Raw genomic sequence first — 26,719 nt, 5'->3', positions numbered from 1 at the left:
CCAAGCTTGCACCTGCCAACGGTGCACTTGGAATAGGTATTAGGCCGTAGATTCTGCCTTGTTACTTCGTTCCCCTTTATTCTTTCGCCCGCCACTTCCTAGGTCTGCCTGTCCCCTCTTCCCGGGAAAATGAAAAGTCTACATTGAGGTTATGTGTGTGTGTATACACGTTTGCAAATCCAATATCGAGGTGCCGCCACCTTGCTCAGTTGGGGGCGTTTGGGTGTGGCCATAATCTGATTATGCCACCTTAGCGAGGCTTCGCAATCTGATTATGACGCGTCCAAGTGCATCCCAACGGAGCAAGATGGTGGCGCCCTGAAGCTGGACTTGCAGACGTGTATGGACAGGGCGTTCCTCCAAATGCGGGCCAAGTCATTACTTCGAAAAGTATGCATCACTTTGGAAAAAGGTTGATGACGTTTTGGTCTCTGTCAAAGAGCCCGCTTGGAGAAATGAATATTGTTTGGTATAATTAGTTAATTACTTTCGAGTAATTAGCCTTTAAATTACAATAAAACCTCGTTAATTCGGATCTCATGGGACCGGCAATAATGTCCGAATTATCCGAAAGTCGAACTATCGAAAGGACAAAGAAAACTGCGCGAAAACGTTTCCCAGTGATATACCTTTATTTTGAGAAGAAATCTGTTATTGCCGCCTGCTTTCTGGACGACATTTGGGCGGAGACAGCAACTTAGCGCGGTCGAGTGCTCCACCGCACTCGCACTGTCAGAGCTACACATCCCGTGCGCTGACGATTTACCACAGCAAGGCCTCTTCTAGTTTTGGTTGCACCACCTTCCACAGCCGCTTTCCTTTAGCGTTGAATTTCTCGCTCTCGAAAGCCCGTAGGCTCTCGGCCTCAATTTTCACTTACGTGGCCAAAGTGCTTCTCTTGAAGTCGTAACTTTCCATCACTTAAGAGGCGCCATCCTTCAAGGCCCTCAGTATTTCCACTTTCGTCGCTAAATTCTTGGCCTGGTACAGCTGCAACGGAAAACGAGTTGCACAACTGGCCGATAATCAAAGCGGCAAAATTGCGACACCCGGCGCTATTTTTCCCGAGCGCGCCGATAGCGAAAGTGCCAGTCACGTTGCTTGTCTCATGACGGGGGTGGCCGGCAAAAAATTGGGAAATAAGATAGCTGTTAAAATGGCGGGCTTTAGGATGGGCTGCTTTCTGCCGGCCACCCAGCATTGAGGCATGAAACGTGACTGTCACTCTCACTATCGGCGCACTCGGGAACAATAGCACTGCGTGTCGCGATTTTGCCGCTCCGGTCGTCGGTCACTTGTGCTACTCTTTTTCCGTTCTTCCATGCCAGGAGAGTAGCGTGCCGACGCGCGGCAATCTAGAGCAGAACTGGTGCGAAATACAAAGAACCGGAAGAGCGAAGAACCATGGGAAAACCGGAAAAACCACGTCTGTACCTCAGATGGATAGTGGTCATACCCTTTGGAACGGACAGTAGCTTGCGCCACCTACCGAATTCGTCCCTATTGACCATAGTGTGCCACATTCCCTCCGGATTAATGAGCGTTTGGTGCCATTGACTAATACACACGTTTGACGGGATCGGATCGGCAGTTCAAATTATTCAAATTTCAGAATTAGCGGGGGTTGAATTAACGAGGTTTTACTGTAGTGAATTCATTGGTACGGTTTCAATTAGAAGCTTGCTGAGGATCATTAAAAACCACTCACTAACTTCAGAAATAAGGAAGAAACTAAATTTACCATCTTTTTTTATTGCATTCTGAAAAAACATTCAGTTTGGACGCATTTCTAGGTTTCAGATTCATATCAGGGTCCAGTCTGTGTTAGCAGTCCTCCCCTCCCCCCCCTTCACAAACAAAATGTGCAGCTACTGCTTCACCTTCCTTGTAAAAGGGAAGGAAGTGGGGCATATGTGCGTTGCGCGCCTCGGCCCCAAGGGTGCACGACTGCTGGCACAAAGATTTTGAGATAGGAAACCGAAACCCAGAAATGAATCCAAGTTAAGCGTTTTTTTTTGCAACGCAATAAAATGCTGTATGTGCCTTCTGTATTTCTAAACTATAAGTTGATTTAGTGGTTTTTAATGATTTTTAGCAAGTTCCTAACTGAAACCATACCATAAATTCACCAATTAAAATTATAGTTCTCAAAAGTAATTCATAAACGAAATTTACCAAACATAATTCATTTTCTCAAATGGGCTTTTTGGCAGAGACCAGAACAACACCAATCTCTTTTCTGCGCGATGTGTACTTTTCACAGGAACGATTTGACTTGTGTTTTCATAAACACCCCGTATATATGTATATATATATATGTATAGTATATCTGTGTTTTTTTGTATCTGTACATGCACATTTTATTTTCATCATCAAGTTTTATTTTCCATCATGGTGTGCCATGCTACAGACAATAGTCGTTTGTGGGCACCGTAATAAAGAGATGGTGGTAATCATGATCATAATAATAATTGAACTAGGCATATAATTATTTTTTTTACTGGGAGTATTAAGTTTTTTTATTACACTCTTGAAATTTACTTTAGGTAACCTCCTGTGCGTGCTTTACCTTGCTCCGACGCAGGACCAGTACATGCGGTCTAGGGACTGGCACCTGTCGCACCTGCAACCGCTCCGGGCGGAGGATGCGCAGGACTCGGTGGTCCGGCGGAGCGCGTCGGCACGAGAGGTGCCACCGGAGCCTTTCCATCGCGACCCCGTCTACAAGATGACCTGGGACGGACTCACCTTCCTCACTACGGTGAGCTCGCGCAATGTGCTTCTGGCGGGTCAAGTCTGCTCATTGCTGCGTGAGGTTCTCTCATTTCGAGTGATTTTCTTTACTGTCCCGGAAACATTTGGGAAGAGCTAGGGTAATCTGGCATTATAGTGTGAGACTGTTGAGACTTTAACACTATCACCTACTTTTTCTTTTTTTTTGCGTGTGTTTTGACGCTTTGTACACAACTTTTTGGGGACCGGTACTGCAGTGCTATGCCGAGGAATCGTACGAATCTGGTTGTTAATCCGCAATTCTGCTGAGCTTTTTTTTTTTTTTTTTGTAGCGCTTGCTTTGTTTTTTAGGAACCGATCAAAATTTTGGATCCCGTCTCCACAGTTCCTGTTGCGTTTATTAAACCGGGGCCGCGTACTGCCAATTTGTCATTCGGCGTCCCTTTTTTTTCTCAGTTCGGAGGTTTACCCTGCACAGTTCAACTTCATCAGTTCTTTGGCGTCGGTACATTTTATCCGCCAACAGAAGCTCTGCGGGAGATAGCGAGACACGCCGTTTTTCGAAAACCGGTTCCCGTACGCAGGAGGTGAGAAAGCGGATGTCATCAGGAGCGCAGCTGACTCGGCGGGGATCACGGCGAAGCTTCATGCCCTCTGTCGATGACTCGGCGCTTCCCGAACCAGACGACACACTTTTGGAATCCCAGGTCTGACTCGTTCCGTTCCTCTCTGCATTGATGTCAAGTCAGCAAAAACGAGAAAGAGAGTAGCAGCACTGTGCCGTGTCGGTTACCTTTTACTTTGTCCTCATCTGCACGCCGTTTTGTTTTTAATTACGTCTACTAAACGTATTTGGGCGGCTATCTTTCAGGCTCGTTTGCTACCTTGGGGAAAGAAAGGAAGAGGTTGGATTGTGTATAGAAACGTCGCCCCTTTGCCGCACTAGCGTGGCAAAGGCAGTGGTAACGCACAATGTGACGTCTTAGTGTGGAGAGGCTTTGTACGCATGTAGAGACTGGATGGCACGAAGTGGCCCTGTGTTGTGCTAAGTAAGCGCGTGAACGCTCCGTGGATGTCTTACCTGTGGCTGCCATCTTCTGCGGTAAATGCGACCCTCTCGGAGCCTGTTGGAGTGTGAGATGCGGTAGGAAAACTGTGTGGAAAACAGAATAATTGGGACGTGGCAACGCCGATCACAGCTTGGCACCAACTTGCGGCAAAAGAGATCCAGACACTCAGAACTGTGTACCTTAGCTCATTGTGGCGAGAGAGTCAGCTTTTTTTTTTTTTTCTCCGCTTCTCTGTCCCTCATTTTTGCGCTCTTTCTCTGGGCAAGTCCAGAGCGCGCTCGTTTCACGGAGCAGGGCACCGGTGTACATACGAAGACGTGACGTTTTACCCCCGCCAGAAGTAACAGGAGGTTCTTAAGGAAGAGGATCGGCTGGCACCGGTCACCAATCGTTGAGGAGACTAGCACTGCGTTGGCGTTTGGCTGGCAGTCGGCCCGTCGACTCCCGTTGCTGGCGCCTAACCGGATCTGGTTAGGTGCCAGCCATATAGCGCGTGAGAGTAGTTGACTCTGCCTAGTTGTCCCGATTGGCTGCTCTCAGTCAGGCTGCGAATTTCAAAATCTGCTGCAAAGCGAGAAAACGTAAACGGAATAGGGAGGAGAGTGAGCTTGGTCATGGTGAATTTTACCAGTTTACTCTCAGTAGAGAAATTTTAGGGAATTAAAAAAGGGGAAAGGGCAAGCACGTTAGACCCTGAGAAAGGGTGAAACATGGCGCACAAAATGTTAAGCAGCATTCATTGTCGTCCGAAGGAGACCCTTGCGTTTGCAGCATTGGCGAAATACGGTACTCACTAATTTAACCCGAAAAGAGGTTGACTTTTAGCGTAGACAGACGGGTACAGGAATGTCCAGTAGGTCGAAGAAATAACAGCCTGTCCTTTCGGTGCACCCCAAAGGCGCTCTAAATGTATCCTATTTATAGCTCCCCTGCGACTTCATGGTTTCACCTGATGTGACATCATGTGACTGTCGGGAAAACATGTGGTCAAGTGACCTTGTGACGACATGTCAGGTGATGTGATGTACCAGCGTCGCACGGCATCGCAGCGTCAAAATTTGGGGGTTTTTACTTGCCAAACCAAAGAAGAGCGTCTGGCACGCTCCCGCAATGAACTGAGGATTAATTTGGACCACCTGGTGATCTTTCGACGTGCAACCGAAAACTCGCCTTCTCCGCAATAAGAATCTGTCATATTCCGGGCACCTCGGACGGGATTTGAACTTGTCACCTGGGGATCTGTGTGCCGGCGCTTTGCCTCGGAGCCACCGAGGCGGCAGGCATCACAATGTCACGTCGTACTGTCGCCTAATGTCTCGGTGCCATGTGGTGATATGTCGGGCCACGCCACACAAGCTAGAAATTTGCAGTTCGATCAGTTTGTAACCACTAAACGATCTTGACAAAAACAGCAACCGGTGCCAGAAAAAGAAACCCAGCAGGCACCAGCAGTAGTGCAAGCCGAGTGCACTACTGACTGAGCTACAGACCCAGCAGGCAGGAACGGGAGGAACAGAAGCAGGTGGTGTGAGAAAGCGTGTGCAGAGGAGTTGAAAGGGTGTGAGAGAGAGGAGCACAAACAGGTGGTGTAGAAAGAGCTTGCAAAACGAGGTGGGGGCAGGAAAGCGTGCTTCCTCTCTCTTGGTGATCCAGAAAATTCAGCACATAGAGTTTATATCCGGGTGGTACTGAAAGGAAGCATGTGCAGCGTCTCAAAGAGACAATGTTGTGACAATCTGTTTTCATGTAAAATCCTGCCCTAGGCACCACCCGAACTAAAGGCACCACCCACTCTATAAAGACTCCGCATTTAAACGCGTTTGACAGAATGGCTAACCTTGCAGCCAATTTTCTAGGGTAAGTGGCTCACTGTTGTTTTCCGACGACGCTCGATTGCAGGCCCCGACCTCGGACGAGTTGGTGGATGACGTGTTTTTCGCCAAGACGCCGAGCGCCACGCCGTCGGTGGCGGGGGACGGGCGGCCGCCGGCGTGGCCTCCTGCGCCGGCCTCGGCGTACGAGGTGCCCAGGCAGCAGGCGCCGGCCGGACGCCGGCGGCCGGAGTCGGTCTGGCGCCGGCCAGCCTCGGTCCACGTGGACGAGGAGGAAGACATGGTGGACGGACGGCTGGGCGTCGGCATGACGCGCATCGGCGACAAGGTGCGTCCGTCGTCTGGAAGGGCGTTCTTCCCTACTTTAAACGAGCGGGCACGAGCGACGTCGCCCTCATTGCCCGTTGATGCCCTTGCGTTTGCTTAGGACCGAGTTCTTGTGATCTCTTACGACGGGAGAGCACGCTCCCGCTATCTGTGAGGTGGTCCTGGAAGTGCATTCCACAAGAGCGAGTGATTTGCGAGATCAAATGAATGTCTTACTTATTAGAAGTGGTTGTTTATAGCATTGTGAAAAGTTTTTCGAGCTGAGAAAGAACAAATGACGAGCGAAAAAAGTTGGGAATATATGTAAACTGCAAGTGTTCCACTGTTACCCGATAGTTATTAAGGCACGCGGTCGTAAGCAGTCGCAAGTGCGTAAACCAGCCTTATTTAAAATTGCATTAACAAAAAAAAAAATTATGACACTTCCTTTTGTTTTTGTTGTGCGCGAAGCCACCTGACTTCATTCGTTTTGAGCTTAGACTACCGTAATATTCCGAAGGACGGCCCAGTTAAAGTCGAGAGCGAATTAGGGGCAAACTAGGGGTAGGTGAACTTTCGGAGTGAGACCGAAAAATATTGAAAAAAACATTGTGGTCATACCGGGAATGTATATTCTTCTGAGGGAATGTGGAAATCGGTTTCTCTGTGTTCTATTCGCACGACTCGTTGCGCACGCCATCGGAACCTGAAAGTCTGTTTGCAGTCACCGACGGACACCTGGGACATCTTTGCAGGACCGTCGGTTTCCCCACAACGGCGGCCAAAATTTCAAACGATGCGCAACTCGTCTTTGAATTCTTACGACTTTCGCGCTTTTTTCCTACAGGACCTCCACCGCGATTCGACCCACCGTTTTTCCTTTACGTCATGGCGTCGTTCCTGCATAACACGCGAGTTGTTCCCGCGTGTATGTTGCACCGCGAAATGCGGATCTGCTGCGTCCGCGATCTGCGGTATCAGTTCCCGGGTCACGTGGTTTGTAGCTGGTGCCAGGGTGTTTATCATCCATTTTTGATAAAGTTTTGCTGTGGCATCCCCAAAGATAGCCCAACGTATGTTTTTCACCATTTGTCTCTTCCTTTTGAGTGGGCGTTCTTTTGGAACTTTCCGGTCAGTTGACTTCTGGTAGGTGGCGTAAAAAAAAAAAAAGAGAGTTCTACAGCCCCATTATTTAGGACGTGTTGGGTGAGTAATATTGATTAAATGTACAGTTTATACTGGCAGTTGCGAGGCAGAGCGCAGTGCAAAGTTTTATCTGTTTACCTGAATTGTGAAAGGAATTATAGTCGTTTTCATTGGGAATGCACTTGTATTGTTTAGGAAAATTATAGTTGGAAAACGAATGTAATACCCAACTTTTTCTTTTTACTAGATACAAAGCAGAATACCTAGAGAGTGGAACTGCAAAAACAAAATTTCCAAAAAGTAATTTTTTTTAGTAACATCGCACTGAAAAATAAGATACATATTTTGCGTTAAATGTCGTAGACAAAACCGAAACATCTTTTATAAAATGCATCCCCAGAGTAAAAAAAGCCATGCCACAGTTGCATTGCCCATTAAATTGCAATTAGAAAGAGCAATAGGAGAGCCTTTCCTTTTGTCCCATTACGAAACGATAGATTTCCCTAAGTGAAATTTATAGCAAAAAGTGGAATGGAGAAAAACGCGTTCAAAGTGCTCGAACCTCTACCTTTTCTTTAGCAGCGGTACACCGAAAATAATTTATAAAAAAATAGCTGTACAGTGTAGACAAATGCAACTTTCTGGGAATACTCTATACTCGTTTTTGCCTCAAGAAGAAGGGAAGTTTTGTGCATTGTTCACATGCTGTGCGAAGTTGTTCTTGTAAGATTTGATTGCATACCTGCCAACTCTTCCGAATTTTCAGTAAAATGTATGAATTGGGACTAATTTCACGATTTGACAAATCTTGCTTCATATTTTACAATTTTTTTTTTTTACATCTTTTTTTTTTTTTTTGCAAAATTGTTGCTGGCGGTATTTTGCACCGCCACAAGAGGGCGATAGGTATCGTCCACGGCAGTGTCGTGGTTTTTACTATCCGTTTATCCGGTGGCCACGGATCCAAAACCAATCCAAAGCTCATACATAGCCTCTGTTTGTGTGTTCGACGGCGCATGTTGGTTCGGCGTGCTCAGACGTGGTTGGGCCTCTCTGTTTTGGCCAGTTTCGAGGCAAGAAGTGCGGTGTCTGTGTCTGTTGCACGTGTAATTGTAGCATTCCCCTGGTCACGGTGGCTTCGCGGCACAATGGCGAACTCCAAACCTCAAAAGAGGTACTTTTAGGTGTTCCTGAAGTTCCACACGTCGGAATTCTTGTGCTTTGTGCCGTCCAAAAAGGAAAAGAAGTTTGGACTTTGTAGCACGTGGACGTGTGATGTAAGCGTTTCGCACGGTGGCAAGGCTGACATTAACCTGCACATCACTTTGCGTAAAGTCAATATTTCATCAATTTTTTGTGTAGAAGTTAATAAACTGAGACGAAAACGGATGCCTGTATGGCATTCAGTGAACATTGACGGTTTGATGTAAAAGTTATCTGGCAAAAGTAAAAAGGTTATTTCATGGTCCCTTTAAGCCAAAGGTTCAAACATTGACCTTTTTGGGTAGTATCCTCCCTTAAGATCTTTTAGATGTTGTGGTGTTCTCCCGGCATTGAACAAGGCGGCCTCTATCGCCCAGGTGCTCAACTGGGCCCTGGACAACTCGGACCGGCGCCAGTACGGCATGGGCCTCGTGGGGAAGGTGCTGCACAGGAGCTTTCGCAGGGATCACATCCCCCGCCACGTCAAGCAGCAGCTCGATGACATCGAGGACCACAGGTGGGGCAGGAGTCGCTAGACCGCGCTCAGACATTGGGCTGCCCCAGAGTAGGACGAGGCCGAAATTGGCAGAGGGCTGGTGATAACATAGTTTCTAGGGATGGAATCCGACTGCCATGTCACAAGACTATTGCGCCGGGTAATTTCTACAAAAGATGACACCTCGTTCGAAGATAGTGACATTCTTAGTTAGGTTTTAGAAGTTCTTTGCTTAGAATGGTTCTCTTTGCATCTATACAGTGTTGCAGTATAGAACTGGCAGTTGGTTTTCGAGCATTCTCCTGGTCAAAAGTCAGGAACCCCCAAATAATATTTTACGTCATGTCCCGTGACACCAGGACGTCGGAGGCCCAGCGATGTCGCATGAGTTTACGAGGTCATGTGACATCACGCATACTCAGCATGTGCCCGGCGCATTCGTAACACATTCTGTGTGTCTCCGCGTTTATAAAATACGATCGAGACGCGCCTAAATTTTTCAATCCACAGTCGCCGACCGATTATTCGGACTCGGAGGGGACCCCCAAGATGGTCCGAATAATCAAGCAGTCCGCAAATTCGGTGTTACGCCTAAGCAGGCTTTAGAAAAGCCGTCAATAGTGGCTTGCTTCATGTTATGCCTGCTCGCGATGATGTCTGCTTGCATTTGCGCGAGCGTCGTATTCTCGTCGTACATTCAACAGCAATGTTAATGCATTCGTAATGTCCGCTGCCAATGGCTGCGGGCGGTAGTCGTCGTTGGTGTCGTCGGAGTCCCATTTTCTGCCGATGCGAGGAACGAGATGAGAGGCGCAAATCCACGACTGCAAAATGGCGACTGGCGACGCGAAAGTGGGGCGGAGGCGCGAAGAATTCAATATGGCCTCTTCTCGGTAGTGTTTCCCGCTGATCGCTCGCAACGATTTTGTCCGAATAATCAAACTTTCGAACTTTGAGCTGTCCGAAACATTGGTCGTGAATATACACTATTCCTATGGGGTAAGTCACGGTTCCTCCTTCAGGTCCGAATTATCGATCAAATTTGAGTTATTGGAGTCCGAAAAATCGGTCGGCGACTGTATCTGAAATTTCAGCTTATAGTACCTTCAGATTTACAGCTCGATCTGGAGACCGTAATATTCAAGTTGGTATTTCTCGAAGGCTGCAAACATATGCACGTGTTTCTTGATAACTGTGCTGATTGCTGGCAGTGGTCTGTTTTTTTTTTTTTGACGCAATGAGCGGGCCGAGCACTAAAACGCATGCTAATGTGAGAGTGCCATTGTGTAGCTTTTCCCAATGCATACCAGTCTCCCTACCATCTTTCACTCGCTTTTCGTCCTTGTAAGGGCTTGGACACTCTTTTGCGTGAGAGTTGGGCTTGGCGAAGTTTTCCGCGCAAGGTTGCCGATTGCTTAAAACTCAAGTTTCTGTTGCTGAGAAGGCATTTGCCAGAATGCTGACATTCTGGGGCACGAGCATTGCTAGTGCAGTTCCTGAACCAGGTCAGTCCTTTGGGAAAAAGGCATTAAAGGGATACTTCAACAATATTTGAAATATTCCCATCGTGTTTAAAAATAGGTTGAATATGATCCACAATATTCGTAAATGACAATCGCACGTTTGTATTTTGAGCCTGGTGGCTGTATTTTTCGTTATAAACGGCCCACTCTGGCAAGCGCTCGGAGAAGGCCCAGCGGAGACCACGTGACATCCAACGCAATCGTGACGTAGGTCGTCTCAAGACGAGCAAAGCTACGGCGAGGCTGACGTTGAGAGAATGGCCTAGTCGTTCCAGCCACCAAAGCGGCTGCTTTTGTACGAATTTTGAGCGACGGGTTAATCTCCTATAATCTTGTAGGGGGACAATAGCGACTTCTGCGACACACAAAAGGCATTCCCTGGAAGAGGGGAGTTCCTCTTTCCCCTCTTCTTTCGTCGTGGCGGGAGACGAGACAACCTCCGTCACTAGCTGTCAAGGTTCCTAGACGAGCATTACAAACGAGGCGTTAGCGACATCCACCAGGTGCTCTTTGCTAATCGTTTCATTCGTTTTAAAATTACTTTTCGAGACTTTTTTAACAAAATATTGGTATGTTCGATGTGATACTGCTCCTTTGAACACATAAAGACCAAAAAATGAGCGCCGAAATTTCGTTGTAGTATCCCTTTAATTCTTTGAATAATGGATGTTTGGTCCCGTAAAACGCTCCTCCCTGTATTAAATCTCTTCTTTATGCAGTAGAACCTTGTTAATACGTTTTTTAGGGAATCACGGGAAAAAAATTTATCGTCCGGGAAAAAGTAACAACCGGTAACACACATAGGGGGGCTCTCGTGAGGTAGAAAGCAGCTCTTATACAATGGTTTATTTTATGTGTACTTACAGAACTGTTGAGGACTCAGACATGTTCACAAAAACGCGTATTATCCGCCTGCCGCTTCGAATTAATGTTAAGCAGTAAAAGCCGTCTCTCCTGGAACTGCAGTCCTCTCTCACTCTCCGCGCAGTCGTGAACATTTACGTCGCGGTGGAAGGTGTACAACGCAACGATCGCGTCCACAAACGTGGGCGCAGCGTAATCATTCGTTTCTTGCTCGACATCATCACTTTTTTCATTGTCGGCAGTAGTGAGGTCGGCCTCGATGTCCGTTATGCTCTGCGGTTCAGAGATAACGACGTTGTCGTCAAGCGACGATGCTGTTCAAAGTTGACGGTGCGAGTCCAAGGTCTTTTGCGATGTCAGATCTCTTCCGGCTGGGACTGCAATCCACCGTCTGAAGTATATCAAACTTCTCTGTAAAAGAGAGTGCCTTCCTTTTTCGCGATACCATGACCGTCATCAATGGGCGCAAAGCGTACGTACTCCGAAACACCATGGTTCACGCAATCGAGCAGAACAGAAACTAGAAGTGCAGCGTGCATGCAGGCGCACCTCGTGCCAGAGAAAGAGAAGGATGGATAGATGAAAGAAAGAGCAAGAGAGAACAAGCGTTTGCCGCCTCACCAGTTTCGCTCCCCGTCCGAACAGTGCTCCAGGGTCACACCCGGGCAAGATGGGAAGCTGTGGCAGAGCTCAGCAAAGCCCAGCGAGGAGACAGAGAGACGGAAAAGAGGGGGAAAGGAGTAAAGGGAAGACGAGCGTCTGCGTTCCCACGCGTGCCGTGCGACCCGCATTGCATGGTTCGGCTTTGCTCCGCTAGCTTCGCTTCGAAGCCAGTGTGGCAACCTGGCGCGCCGAGGCGTTGTGATGTTGACACTTTTGGCCATAACAACCGGGAAAGCTAACATAACAGGCAGGAAACTAATACATGTATCTCTATGGAAGTAAAACGGGGCCGGCGTTTTTGAACGTAACAGCCGGGAAAACGTATCAACCGAGAACGTATCAATGGGGTTCTACTGTGTACTGTACCTCGGGACTTCATGTCCCACACTCACGACTTGCTAGTGCAGAAAGCATTTTTTTTTGGCGTGAAACTGTTTCCAAGGTATTTCTATTCCACTTGTACTCTAGACATGATGCTTCTTTTACCGTTCTTCCCCGGTGTTGCAGGCCGTACTTCACGTACTGGGTGACGACGGTGCAGATCCTCATTGCCGTCATCTCATTGGCGGTGTACGGCCTCGGCCCCATTGGATTCCACAAAACTCAGAGGACCAGCCTGGTGAGTCGGTGCTCGATGGCACTGCTTGTTTCCCACCTGTTCAGAGAGAATGTGGGCCCCAAAAACTCTTTTTTTTTTAGAGAAATTACAACGAAATTTCCAGGGTATATGTTCATAACACGAACACAGGAGTAACTGCAAAGTTTCGTGGTTCTGTGCTTGCTAGGTGTCAAGTTACTGGGGTTCGTCATAATTGTCCATGCGCTTCTGTTGCTCCGTTCCTGGAGAATTCGCAAAAAGTAGCGGCAATGTGAAATTTTTTATATTGATTCCTAGATAGATGCCCCAGGGCAAGACAAAGCCGTTTTCAATATTATCTTTACGAAAAACATTTTGTGCGATATTGAATTTTATGTTTTGGGTCATACCCACATCCGTCAAATTTAACGTGTTTATTATAAACTCCCTACTCAGTTTATCAAAAAAAAAAAAAAAAGAGAATTGTCATTCCTTCTTAATGTTATTTAGAAACAGAAAACAAGAAGCAGCACTCAAATTCATTCAGCAGTTTCAAAGATGTGGCGCTCTTAAAGGGCAACTGAAAAGAAAAAGATTTTTTTAAACAGTCTAATTGGGACACGCGTGTCACAAAATAAATTTTAGGCGAAAATAAATTAATTTCAGAGCAATATTGACGGTTACAGACAACGGTTGTCTGTAACCATCTGTAGCAGAAAGATGGCACGTAAATTCCCATTCCGAATAAAACACAAAAGAAAAGCACAGCAACGTAATGCTTTGTCACTGAAGCCGTCGTAAAGCCGGCTGTGCTCGCCCCACCTGCGCAGTGAGGGAGCATGATGTCACCGCCGGAGCTCCGTGTGTGAAAGGAAGACATGGCGTGCTGCTTGTAGGAATGCGCTACGTGTAGGAGTGCTTTCATATTCCTTCATGTAAGCAGTCTTAAGTGTCTCTGCCGAATTTTCGTTCCCGTGAGAGGCGAGTTCTCGGCAGGTGTCCGCGGGTCCTTCTCACCGTGAAACATGAATCTGCTGCATCCGCAACCTGCGGTATCCTCTATCGTGACGCAGGAGTTTGTAGCTAGTTCCCACGTGTTGATCGCATCATGAAACGCGATATTGCGGTGTCCGCGATCTGCGGTATCAGTTCCCGCGTGACGTGGTTTGTAGCCGCTGCCAGGCTGTTTATCATCAATTTTTGATAAAGTTTTGCTGTGGCATCCCCAAAGGTAGCCAACCCTATGTTTTTCACCGTTTATCTCTTCATTTTGGGTGGCTGTTCTTTCGGAACTTCATGGTAGAATGATCCTGCAGAGTGGATTGAAGTGCACACTTCCTTCCTGTTTCGCTTCTCCCTCTTTGCCTGTTGTCGTTTCTCGGCCTTGTGCAAGAGTGGCGCATCTTTTTCGACAGCTCGCTGGAGGGCTAGAGGATCTGGCTGGAGCCCCAGTGCAGCCGAGATCTCCTTCGTTGCTTTGCAGCAGCTGCAATTGAACTACAGCACTGCTTCATAAAGTGCTGTTTCCACAGCAACGAGCGACAGATGCTGTTCTTTGGGCATGAGTGGCCTGAGGACTGTCTGAAATACTCGGAGGCATTTTGAGTCTTGGCCCCCAAGCACCGCTGCAGAAGGGAAGTCTGAGACAGGCGGGTCATAGTCAGGCTGCATAGCTGCAGCCACATAGTCCAGGGGCTTGTACTTGTACTTGGGCTGTTGCTCACCTCTCGCTGGGCAGCTTTGTGCCGGCACCACGACGTGGTTTTCTCCGGGCAAAGCTCACGGTAAAGCTGGTCGTCTGTTGATGCGACATGGTGGAAAATTGCCAGGATTGCCCGCTGCATTGCTACCACGTCCTTCAAGTTGTTGTGTAGCGCCCAGCCATAGGAGTTGATCAACTTGTCAATAAGAACTTTCGTCAGTTTGCCCTTTCCACTCAACGACTTGTCGCTCTTCTGGACCAGGTTACGCAGTGCCGTCCCCATACTCTTCTGAATGTGGTTCAGGCATTCTTTTTTTAATATGGAACCTATCTTGTAAACATTCTCTTCCACCAAGGCTGAGAGAGACCTGCTGTCGCCGTAGGAGACGAGCGTTCTGTATCGCAAATCACACTTCTCAACGGATCACTTGAAAAGGGTCAAGCCTGCTTCCACTTCCATCGTTCCTGATTTGGTGTCGGTGTTCTTCTGGCATATGTGATGTTGGGATCACTTGTCATACCCTTTGTCTTCAGGCTGCGGTCCCATCCGACATCCAAGGCACAGGTTTGAGAGCACCACGGCATCCAAGATGAGGCCCGTGTCGTACTCATTCACTGATCCAACACCAATGTGAGACATTTGCCCACGCTTATGCGACATCCTGTCGAACACCACAGTTATGTCCTTGCAAAAACTTGCCTTCAACTTCTCGTAGGCTTCCTTTACGGCAGTAGCTGACTCTGCATAAAACCCGTCCAAGCTCTGGGCCTGTGGCTCTCTGAAAGTCTTCTTCAGGTGCTCCTGACAGTCTTGTGATGAAGGCCTGTGTGGGAAACATTCATTGCTGCCCAGAAATCATTGAGAGCTGTCTGCTCCTTTCTGACCCTCTTGATGGCCATCATGGCTTGAATGTTTGCCTCAAAAGCCACGGAGTTTTGCTGGCGTGGCAAACACCAAGCAGAGGACACAATGCCACAGATGGCACATACAACCTCCACCTTTGTGGGCAGTCCAAGCTTGGTGCTTTCTGGGACTTTCATCCCGGGTTCCAAACAATGCTTGCACAGTATGGAGCAGAGCAGCGTGTCGAAAACATTCATCTGGACGAGGCAGAACTTTGCACCTGCATTTGTAGCAGATGAAGTAGTGGGGGCTGCTGAATGAGGCTACATGGCCTGAAACTTCCTTTTGGTCGCTGACATAGCGCTCAGCTCGGCTTGAGCAGCAGTGTGATGTTTAGCAGCCATTTCAATTTCTTCTTGCGTCAGAAAATCTAAGGGCTAGTCCCCATCGTGAAAGAAGAGTGTTTGAATTATGTTCAGAAGAGGATGGGAACGGCGCTGCGCAACCTCGTCCAGAAGAGTGCCAAGCCGTTGAGCGGTAAGGGCAGGTTGATGAATGCCCTCATGGACAAGCTCACCGACTACTATGGCTGGGCCCTCCGAAACAGCTCCAAGGACGTGGTAGCGATGCAGCGTGCTGTTATGACCACCTACCATCATGTCACATCGACCGAGCAGGAGCCTCACCATGAACTCTGCCCGAAGGGAGCTCAATCATGTTGCCGTCGTAGAGTTGCCAAGGCAAAAGGTGAGCCACAGCCCCAGCACAAACACAAACTCCCGGGCTATGTTGCTGTAGCTATGCTGCCCGTCTACCAACGCCTGTCGCAGGTTCCTCTGCTTCAATGCTGCTTGAGAGCAAAGAATCTGAATGCACTTTTTGTGGTCTTTGATGCCTAAGGAACAGCATGTGTCGCTGATCGCTGTTGGAACTGCACTGCAAAAAGCAGTGTTGAGGTCCAACGCCGGCTGCTGCAGGGCAACAGCAGAAATTTCGGTTCCAGTGGGGCTCCAGCCGGCCCATCTAGCCCTCCGGTGAGCTGCCGAAAAAGGTGTCCTACGTCAGCACAAGGCCAGCAAACGACATTGAGAGAAGTTGGATAGACGGAACGAGAAGAAAGTGCGCAAGAACACTTTAGACTACTTTGCAGGGTCGTTCTAAAGCCGAAAATCTGTGCGCAACTTTCAAGTGCTATTTTCTCAGAATGGATTTTTTTTCCTGCCCGTTTCAGCGATATCTCAGGAACTGCTCGATGATGGATTTTCGTGCTGTCGTCCTTATTCTGTTCCTGTATAAACAGACCCCTTTTTTTTTAGAAAATTGTTATAAATTTGTAATAAAAAAATTAAATTTGATGGTTGTACAGCAAGTTTCACCGACTACATAAAATTTGGAGTTGTGCTAAAATTTTTCAACAATGTAATTTTAAGAAAAGGGCTCTTTTATGCCCTAGGGGACCTATCCAGGGGTCACCATAAGAGATCTTATACTGCTACTACCATTTCGAATTCCCCAGGCCTGTCATAAGGAATGGATATGGACGATCTAGATAAATATTTTTAACTTGAGAAATGATGTGCACAGCTTCATGAAACTTTGCAGTTACTCTTATGGCTGTGTTATAAACACACCCTGTAAACTTCGTTCACATATCCCTAGGAATAAGAAAGTTCCTATTCATTCCCTGAAGTGGTGTTTTCTAACATTCAGCCTGCCACGAAACCTGCATTTCAAAGATATTTCTGTTGCCAAATGTTCGCTTGACACAAATGTAAAAATATTCTGGCAAATAGGGCGTTTTATGTCTCGCCTGACTGGTGACGTTTTAAGAGCAAAGAAGCTCAGTGGTAATGTATGGCATCATTATGAATAATTTACTGACTGTGTGGAGTGAACTGGATCTGTATTTATGCAAATTGTAAATGGTTTCGTTTGTACCCAAAATTATGCCACAATTAATACTTGAATACTCACTGCGTCTGTCAGAAACATACTATATATGTACTTCTAGCCACTTTTTTTTTTTTTTTTTGGTAAGGTAGGGAAGGATTGTGTGAGTGTTTTGAATGTTTGTGATCCACATTTTCTTTCTGTATAGAAATTCTCGTACGGAACATCTCACACCATTAGTTAACAGTTTTGCATGCTAATTACCACCATGTGGCTATGTGATAGCTTTGAATTTCGAAATGTGAGAAGGCATTGGACTTGCCCATACTTTGGGAAGTTACACTGCAAGGTTGGGAGGAGATGGCTGCTAAAGCTTTTTCTGCCTTTTTAAACAAATGACAACTCTTGTCAGTCAGGTAAGCATTGCACAAATAGAAATCGGCGTTCCAAATGCGAATTTTTTACTTTATTTCAACCCTTAAAGGGGCCCTGCAATCATATTTAAGTGTCTACCTTTTTTGCGGTTTCCACGTCCTTCGGGGTTCGGGCAAGCCAGCGGGCACAGAGAGAGTGACTAGATATCATTGCGTCATATTTTAACCGGACGACGCGGAAACCTCCTCCACCTACGGGGGCGACCCGCGGTGCCGAAAGCACGCATTATGTGACGTCTTTGGTCCTGGGCTTACTACTGGTCAGAACCGCTAAAATATATTTTTTTAGTCGAAATACAAAATATAAGTGGTGCAAACCATTAGAGTAGATTGTTGGGCTAGTTGGTTTTGGAATTTGGAATACATTTTGGCGCTCAAAAAACAGGGACAAAGAGGCTGTCTGTTTCTCGCCTCTTTGTCCCTGTTTTTTGAGCGCCAAAATGTATTCCAAAGTGCAAACCATTTCCATTATTTATATAAGTAGTTTTTGTTCACTATTTTAGATCAAAAAAGAAACAAATGCAGTTTATAAAGTACGGAAACAAGTAATGACCTGTCGACATACCCACCACCAAGCGGTGGAAAATGCGGCGCATGCTAGAAAGGTGTTGTGGGATCAGGCGCCAACTAGCGGCTAGCGTAGAAAGGTCCCGGATGTACGCAGCGGCGCTGCGGTCGTACGGACTGGAGGATCCGACCGGTTCCTAGCGTTCCCAAGGCCTTCGGCAAGCAGCTTTGGCTTGCGGTTTGGCCTTTTGGCAATATGGCAGCGCGAAATGGCTCCCGTTCTGAACTGGTCTTTACCCCGTGTTTGCTGTCGTTTACGGCGAATGAAGTGTCATGCCGGATTAGTGTTTAATTGAGCAGCAAATGCAATGCGAGCCGCCCTGGTTGCCCGCTTCATACAGCCTATCCAGAACATGCTTTAATGGCACCCTCTCGAGCCGTCGACACGGAGTGCAGCAGCCGTGACCGCTCGCTGAGCTCACTACCCCTCCTGTAGTTCACGGCCACTCAAGCGGCCAAAGACGTCATGAAGGAGGTTATTTATTGCTTGCTTTTATAATTTTAATTTGCCTATATCTTTTGAAATAAGGCGAAATTCGAGGAAAGAAAAATTTCATTAAGCTACTACGTTCAGTGCGCTCAGGTTCGGTGGAAAAAAAAATAAAAACAGTAAAAAAGTTCTTGCAGGGCTCTTTAAGCAGGTAGAATGCTAGAACTGAATATTCTTTTCTTGCCATTATAAATTATTTTCTATATTTTATGTTTTTTTTTTTTTTTTTCAAATAGCCATACAACACACAAAACATATTGCAATTTAAAAAAAGAAAAACAATGATGCGGGCACATTGGATGATTTTTTTTTAGCACTTTTTCTTTTCGGATTTCGCCGGTACGATCGTCACTCGAGCCATTGCGGCGTATGTTTGGCTCCGACACGGCAACTAGACGCGAGGGACGCCGCACATTCCTTTTTCCGGCACTAACGACGCGGCGCCTCGCAGGTGATGGTGACGACGCTGACGCTACAGCAGGTAGACTTCTACGAGCCGGACAACTTCTGGGTGGGGCCCAGAGCGGTGCGTGGAACACTTCCTTGTTTGTTCATTTGACTGCCTGTTTGTCGTTGACCTCTGCTGTCTCAGTACTACGGTGGTATGGTGTCCGGAACGAGCGTCCGGCCGGTTTGTTTACCGCATCCTAAAAAGCGGTCCCTCGGTCTCCGCCCCCCGACGTCGTGCAAGTGTCGCACGATCGCCGGTTGCCCGGCGTTGTCGCAGCCCCGGCGGCAGTGTGTGTGGCAGATGCCTGTTATGCCGCAGTCGCCCCACAACTTCACAATCCCCGGGATGCTAGACGCGCGCCGGCCGGGAACAAGTTTCGGGCGCTGTTAGTCGAACCTCGGGGAGTGTAGATGAAACCTATCCGGTGCAGGAAAAGTCTGAGGACTTTTCACTCTCTGGTCACAAAGTTGAGAGTGTGAACCCTGGTGGTCCCTTCCCTGAGGAGTCCTTTGGGGTGTCGTTAGCTTCACAATGTAGCGTTTCCTTTCCTTTTTCGGTGGGCAGGGAGGTATTCCTATTATGTATAAGGTTTTTTTTTAGCTACTAACGGAGGTACCGATAGAGGAACCAAAGGGTTACCTCAACAGCGGCGGCGACCTCGAAGGAGACGTCGAACCTAGTGGCCCGGTTTCCACAACTCCGCAGCAGTGTGGACGACATTTAGGATCAAAATTACCACGGGCCGGTTCGGTTAAATACCTCCGTAGGTGTCAATGATCACTGCCTCGTTTCGCTCTCTCAAATATAGCGGAAGAGAAGACGCACGTACCAGAGTAACGACAGAGCCTGAGATATTTATTAAAATACTCTCTTAAAAGAACTGCAATGTCCCCATCCAAAATGCCCCCCGCGCCGGCAAGGTAAGAAAAGGTCCTTACCCGCCAGACACGAGTATCGGAGAACCAGAGGGTGGGAAAGCGTCGAAGAAGTTGTCAATGACACGTCCCATCTCTTTTGCGGCCACCGCACGAGTCCCCTTCCCGAAAGTGGGAAAAGACGAGGCAAAACCTTCTTGGCTGTTGGTTGTGAGCCGCATCCGAGCAGCAGAACGGAAGGAGATCCCCCCGGAAGAGAGTGAGGGGAGGGCCACCCAGAGCAGGGGTCCCTCCCCTCTGCTTCACGAACAGGTCGGAGCTCGCGGCGAAGAAGGCCGAGGGTTCCGACCCAGGGCCGTTATCACAACCGTCGGGGACAGGAAGACTACAGAAATCCCCACAGCATTCGGTCCTTAGTGCTTCAGCGTGAACTTTTTCCACGCTCGATCGTATTGAAAGGCAGCTCCGAATCAGACTCGCCCTTCGATATGAAAAACCCAAGCGGGTGTCGCCGTCGTTGACTCGGGCTCTCCCGGGTCTGGCCCTGCCCCTCAGGCGGACCTGGTCCACCTGGGAGCCAAGTTCACGCCGTGCATGCGGAAGGACCGGCGCATCCACGACAGCATCGCCAAGGACCGGCGGAAAGAGCGCAACACGGCCTGCTGCATCCGCAACGACCGGTCGGGCTGCGTCCAAACCTCGAGGGACAAGTGCTCCGTGAGTGGCCTCCTACTTTCTTTCGTTGCATTTTACGACGGCTGGACGTACCTCAGGTCGGCTCCTTCCGAACAAATGGTACGTTGCGCCACCTGGTGTACAGATCCCACGAGTCGTTGACTCTCTGGAGAGGTGCTTTAGTAGGGCTCATCCCTGACGAATGGTACATACCCGAGCCGTTGGATTATGGAGTACCGAAAAATAATGTCTACAGGTGATGGTAGTCGTAGGTTTGTTTACAGTCGCCGACCGTTTTTTTGGACTTCGCAGAGACCGAGAAAATGCCCGAATAATAAAGCAGTTTGAAAAATCAGCAAATTAAAAAACTTGCCTTTATTACGTCTATGCGAGCCGTAAATAGTTCCTTGCTTCAGGTCATGCCTGCGCGCCTTGTTTCAGGTTACGCCTCCGTTTGCGTTTGGCAGCTTTCTATTAGCTTGAGAATCGCTGCTTTTTTTCTAGCATTATGGTCGAGTACTTTCTGCGCTCCTTGGCGACACATTGTGGCAGCGGAAGAACAGTGGGCCAATGACGTCAAAGCCAGCGCAGTCCACAAATACAATTCACCGAGACCAGATCGAGATGAAAAACACAAGTCCACGACTGCAATGGCGAATAAATAAAGCAAAATAGTAACAACAATAATGATGATGATGATAATGGTGCGCAGCTAGATAAAAAATTAAAGACGTTTAAAATTCTCTGTGATGCCGAATTAGAGAGCAGCTCTTGAGGAGGAGAGGGTATGCCCCTCCTCTCTCTCTGTACCCTCCCTTCCCATTTAGAGGGAAATTTTCGCTAAATTTCCCGCTTTATTTGGTGAAAAAATTTTCTGCTAAATTTTTACATTAACTGTAGTGGGAAAATTTCCATGCTAACTTTAGTGGGAAAACGTTCCATAATGCAACGCGCGTTTACGCCGATGCTGATGGCTACGGCAAAGCCGCTCAGCCCAAAAACTGGTGCCTAAGAGCTGCGCTCTAAAAAAAAAGCTGTACGGCGTCACCGAGTGGTACGACTTAGCAGTATTCAAGTAGCACTGCCAAACCAAGCCAATCCATGTGCAGCCAACATAGAATTCAAAATTGCCCCTTCTCGGTAATATTTCCCTCTGTCCGCTCGCGACGATTTTGTCCACAAAATTTAACTTTCGGACTCCCAAGCTGTCTGGGAAATGGTTCGTGAATATGCACCATTTCTATCTGGTAGGTCACGGTTCCTTCTTTAGGTCCAAAATATTGAACAAGTCCTAATTATTGGTGTTCGAAAAATCGATCGGCGACTGTGTTATTATCTGAACCTTCAGCATTGTGCACTTGTGCGGCAGCTAACTATTAGTCGTAAGGAGTGAAAGCAAGCAGTGCTTAGAGTAATGGACTTTTCCCAGTGTAAAGGTTGACTTAGAGCAGGTCTTATGGCATATCACTTCCTGTTCAGTGTTGGATTGTTTGCGCCCTAGTGTAGATTATTTTGGCACTTGAAAATTGGAAGGCCTTCCCAAACACGTAAATGTATATGCGCCCATACTATGGGTAGATAGTTTTGCTGTTGTCCGTTGGGTGCTTTGTTATTTTTGTTGGTTATGAATCAATGCGGCGTTGGGAGTGTGCCCTCTTGCATTCTGGCAAGGTGGCATGATGCAGAAGTATTGCCTACTATTGCAAAACTGAACAGACTGATAGATTAGTTCGAATAAAGTCACGCATTGAAAGAAGTGCAAACGTGCAGTCCGAAAGCAAGGTCAAAGAAGGGTTGGCCCTCGGCGAAGGCGATGGTGTTGCTACTTTCCACTCATGCTGCTAACCTGTGTTTGTCCTTCCAGCTCCAAAAAACTTTTAACGGACATGGTCTAACTGAAACGCAGCCACGGCATCTAATGTCTGAAACACCAGAACGGTTGTCAGGGTTTTCGGCGAGCTCTAAGACGGCAGGAATTTAGCGGAGAACTTTGCAGGAGTACTGCGCGACTTGGGAATATTCGTGAAACATTTTGTGGTTTCTTTCTCGCACATGTTTTAAAGTTGTGAACACCACTTCTGGATGTGGCAGCAGTTGCATCGATACGAAGAATCATGCAAATGGCAATCAAGGTTCCAGGCACGAATCCTGTAGCCTGTGACCCACCGTCAGTGCCATTATTGACAGTTGTCAACATGTCGTTTCCCCAGGTCGTTTAGGTAATCTTGCCAAAATTGTCTAGGGAAGTCCTAGAAAAGTTGGGGAATGTAGGAAGGCGATTCTGGTACACATCCGGTATAAATAAATTGTCTTTGTTGGCATAGTCATTGATATCAAACGATAGATAACAAATATCAATTTTGATATCTATTCTTCTTTTTTCTTTCTTCTGACAAAGTGGCTGCCAAGTTTTTTTTAATGTCATTATCACAATGGAATTCTACATATCTCCAACTTCTTTTTGCGAGCAGTCAATGCAGCAGCGGAGTATATTATTGCTCTTCTATAGCTCAGTAAAAAAATTACGTTTTTGACGAGTGGTTACTGATGTATCTAATTATAATGTGACCTTATTGAATCATTGAACTACCCTGCTTTATCCATGCTACCGGGACATAGTTTTCTGGCAACAGTGGCTCTCCACTGCTATGCCACCAATGATCTCACTGCCATATTCTGTGCAACGGTTTGGCACCACCAAGGTGAACACACCGAGCTGCCATGATGGCAGTTCCAAACTCCACCTGGGACAGTTTGACATTCGTTGGCCACGAGACGCCGTTCAGGCAAAATCTGCTGCGCGTTGGCACTGCTAAGATGATGGCCCCGAGGCTTCACTACAGAAACCAGATGGGGGTGTTCGCCACGCTTTCCAGGATACGTAGTTGAGATCAGTGGATTCCGCCCTTTGTTGTGCGTGCCGCTGAGGGGGTGCGGTGTCGGGGTTTTTCCTCCGAGCTTTTTCGGGTGCTTTTGTGGTATTAATAAGCATTGTTCTTTCCCTTTCCTCCTCTTTCTCTCTCTCTCCCACTTTCTCGATAGACACGAGGAATTATGGCTGGGGTACGCAAACATTTTCTCTCCTTCCACCGTGTCTGACCAATGCCTGTGTGTCGGCGAACGCTGCCTGCCAGGATGTTTTGTCTCTGGCTTGCTTTGGCTGTTTCTGTGAATGACTCGTAGCTTCTGCTTGATGAAATGTCACTGCTGCACACATACCACTTTATTGTTTTTGGAACAGTCCCCTATCCTTTTTACATGATCATTAATTGGTTGTTCCAGGCTTGAGGGGGGGGGGGGGGGGGGGGCAGGCCGGCAGAATGATACAAATCTGTTTGGCACATTACCAAGAACGAATAGAACTCACATATAGTAACTACTTGGTGGACGGTCTTATGATCACTCGAAATGAAAAGTTAGCTTAATGAGCAAGCAAATGTTATGCGCTGGCTCACGTCTGAGAAAGGCCCTGAGAAAATTTCCTGCAATGTTGACCAACAGGGAACACCCAATTATGGCCTCGTCACACTACAAAGCTAACAAATGACCAGCACCGCCCACCAATATGACAGAATCGGCTTTTTGGGCATCTCGAGCGATCTCTAGCAACACTGCTCGTTCACAAACGTCACATTACCCTGGAAGTGGTCGAAGCTTGGCGGCGAAAATTGGAAACTCCTTTTTGGAAACGCATTAGTACTTTGTTTAAGGGGGGACACGGGCTCCAATTCCCGATTTTTTTTTTAAAAGTGCATTTTTCAAATTTGTTATAACTAATTTCAGAAACTAATAATGCACCCTTCCATAAAATTTCATGCCTGTACGTCGAGTATTTAAGCCGATATAAAAGATTTTCGACAGGTCGGCGACGCGCCTCCTATCCCCGAGTCGTTCCGTCGCGCGATCGGTTGACAATATTCGCCATTTTCAAATGCCGACCGCTCCGCGCCCATTTGGCCTACCGCGATGTTGATACCCTCGTTGGAAGCGTCGTTTCTTCGGGCTTTTATGACGATAGTAAACTTCGTTCGAGAGTAAGCATGAACAAAGCCAGAGCCCTCTAGTTGTCGGCTATAATTGGCTTGAAAACGAAACTCAAGCCTGGATTGGCCCGTGACACCCCACGTGATCCGCTCGCCCGAATTATTGTTTCGTCTCGTTGCTTCGGCCGAACGTTCGCTTCTTTTGCTTGCTCGTTATATATTTCTCACAGTTTTATCGTTTTATCTACGGTCTCGTCGCCGCGATGCCGGCCGTTAAACGGCATTCCCTCCAAGCCTTTGGAGCTCGCCGCCGTTCTGTGAAACCAAGAGGCTCGTCAGGTGGACGCGTACGATGCGCTAACCCTAACGGAACCACGTCGGACGCGTCGGCTGCTTCGCTCCCGAGCGCGTCACCATCTCCCGGTTCGTCGCTTCAGGACCTGACCTCTGAACAACCAGCCGACGTTTCTTCGTCTCTTCCTGAAGATTATGAGGTTGTGGAGGAGCTCACGGCGATAGAGCGCAAGATCTCGCTACTGCAAGAGAGCGATCCCGCTGCGGATCCCACGGACGCTCCCGCTGCTCCCGACGGTGCCCCAACCGAAGGTTATCGTCTGGTTGCTTTATCTGCCATCGAAACACTGGTGTCCGCTCTTCTGTGCCCGGTGTGCTGTGGATCAGACCTTCAGCTAAGCGAGAGTGGCAAGGGAGTTCAGGCGCAATTCGTCGTCGTCTGCCCAGACTGCGGGGACGTTGCTCGGACGCCGCACTCGTCGACCATCGGACACTCGCGGCAGAATGAATTGGCAGCACGGATTTCTCTTGCGTCTCGTGAATGTGGAATCGGATACACGAAGCTTACGAACTTTTTTGCCGGTATCAATGCTCCTTCGCCCATGCATCTCCGATCTTACCAAGATCTGGGAGAAAAGGTCCACGACGCCTCAGTGAGAGCAGCCAGCAACGTAATGAGCAAGGCAGCAAAAGCTGTACGAGAAACACGCGAGTCAGATAGCGGTGATTTGATGGACGTTTGTGTGACATACGATGGCACTTGGCATAAGCGTGGGCACACTTCACACTTTGGTGTTGGAGTTGCCATCGAGCTTGAGACTGGACTAGTTTTGGACTATTCTGTCCAGAGCAATTATTGCCATGGATGTAGCCTTGGACCTGCGCAGGGATCTGACAGCCATGAAGACTGGGCCGAGAATCACAGGGCAGTATGCCAGAAGAACTTTGCTGGGTCTGCAAATGCGATGGAGCTGCAAGCAGCAGACGAGATCTTCCGTCGGTCCGTCCAACTCCACAACCTGCAGTATGTGACAGTGCTGTGCGACGGGGACAGTAAAGCCTTCAACCATGTTGCGGGACTTGATCTTTACGACAAGGGCATGAGGAAAGAAGACTGTGTGAACCACGTCGCCAAAAGAATGTATGCTGGCATGGAGGCCCTAAAGAAAACAAAAAAAGGTCTCGGTGGAAGGGGCAAACTAACGAACCTTGTCATGAAGAAATTGACCAGCTACTATGCATCTGCACTGAAGACCAGTGCCCCAGACGTTCCAGCCATGCACAAGGCAGTGTTTGACAGCCTCCTCCACAGCTACTCCACCGATGAAGAGCCCCGGCATCAGGCCTGCCCTCATGGAGAACATTCCTGGTGTCACTTTAATCGCCAGAAAGCGCTGGAGGCAGCAGGAGAGCCGACGAAGCCACAGCCACACCGCCCTGCCTTCTCCAGAGACATCGCAAAGGAGTTGGTGCCCCTCTACAATAGACTCTCAAGGCAGGACCTACTCGAGAGGTGTGCTAGGATGGGAACGCAGAACAACAACGAGTCGTTCAATGCTCTGGTGTGGAGGCGGTGTCCCAAGACGGATTTCGCCTCTCGAAGAACTGTGGAAACTGCCGTGGCTCTTGCCGTCCTGGAATTCAACCTGGGCCCCAAGGGCTTTGAGAGGGCCCTTCATGAAATGGGAATCGAGCCCGGAAGCCACCAGGTTCAGCACGCTGACAAGGCCCTCCAAGTCAAGGTCTCCAAGGCGAAGCAGAAGGCCCTCAACTCTTCGAAAGTGGCCCATAAGCAAAGGAAGCTGGCAGCAATCGCCAAGGCACAGAGGGACCAGGCAGCTGAAGGGGAGACCTACTCTGCCGGCGCCTTTTAGTGGACACAGACTGGGCCAAACTAATAAAGTAAAGGTGCTCAATGTTTGAATGCGTTTTTCTCAGTTTCACTTTTTTGCTGCAAACTTTGTAGCAAGGAATCTATCGTTTGATGGTAAACATATCCAGGTTCCTCGTTCAAAGTGTTTCTTAACTGAAATTTACTGGGGAATTGGGCTATCTACTTCATTTTGTTTTAAGTTGAAGTCATCACTGAGAAAAAAAGACA

The 26,719-nt window shown here is 48.0% G+C and overlaps 1 protein-coding gene across 4 annotated transcripts in view; it reads left to right on the top strand.

Annotated features, from left to right (window-relative positions):
- The window catches only part of LOC8043247 (inactive rhomboid protein 1), a 50,077-nt gene that overhangs the window by 9,909 nt on the left and 13,449 nt on the right, over positions 1 to 26,719 (top strand). For 3 of the 4 annotated variants that reach the window (XM_029989941.4, XM_040499309.1, XM_040499308.2), the window contains exons 5-11: positions 2,585 to 2,761; positions 3,318 to 3,440; positions 5,703 to 5,963; positions 8,668 to 8,807; positions 12,344 to 12,455; positions 18,792 to 18,866; positions 20,222 to 20,383. In XM_029989941.4, coding sequence (XP_029845801.2) covers positions 2,585 to 2,761; positions 3,318 to 3,440; positions 5,703 to 5,963; positions 8,668 to 8,807; positions 12,344 to 12,455; positions 18,792 to 18,866; positions 20,222 to 20,383 — 1,050 coding nt within the window. Of the gene's footprint in view, positions 1 to 2,584; positions 2,762 to 3,317; positions 3,441 to 5,702; positions 5,964 to 8,667; positions 8,808 to 12,343; positions 12,456 to 18,791; positions 18,867 to 20,221; positions 20,384 to 23,383; positions 23,405 to 26,719 lie in introns of all 4 variants that reach the window. The other variant, XM_029989940.4, reaches the window with a different exon arrangement.

Source organism: Ixodes scapularis, unplaced genomic scaffold, assembly GCF_016920785.2.
Source record: "Ixodes scapularis isolate PalLabHiFi unplaced genomic scaffold, ASM1692078v2 PGA_scaffold6__148_contigs__length_123643588, whole genome shotgun sequence".
Taxonomy (NCBI): Eukaryota; Metazoa; Arthropoda; class Arachnida; order Ixodida; family Ixodidae; genus Ixodes; species Ixodes scapularis.
Note: the sequence above shows the minus strand (reverse complement) of the source record. Positions and strands in the feature narration are given on the sequence as shown.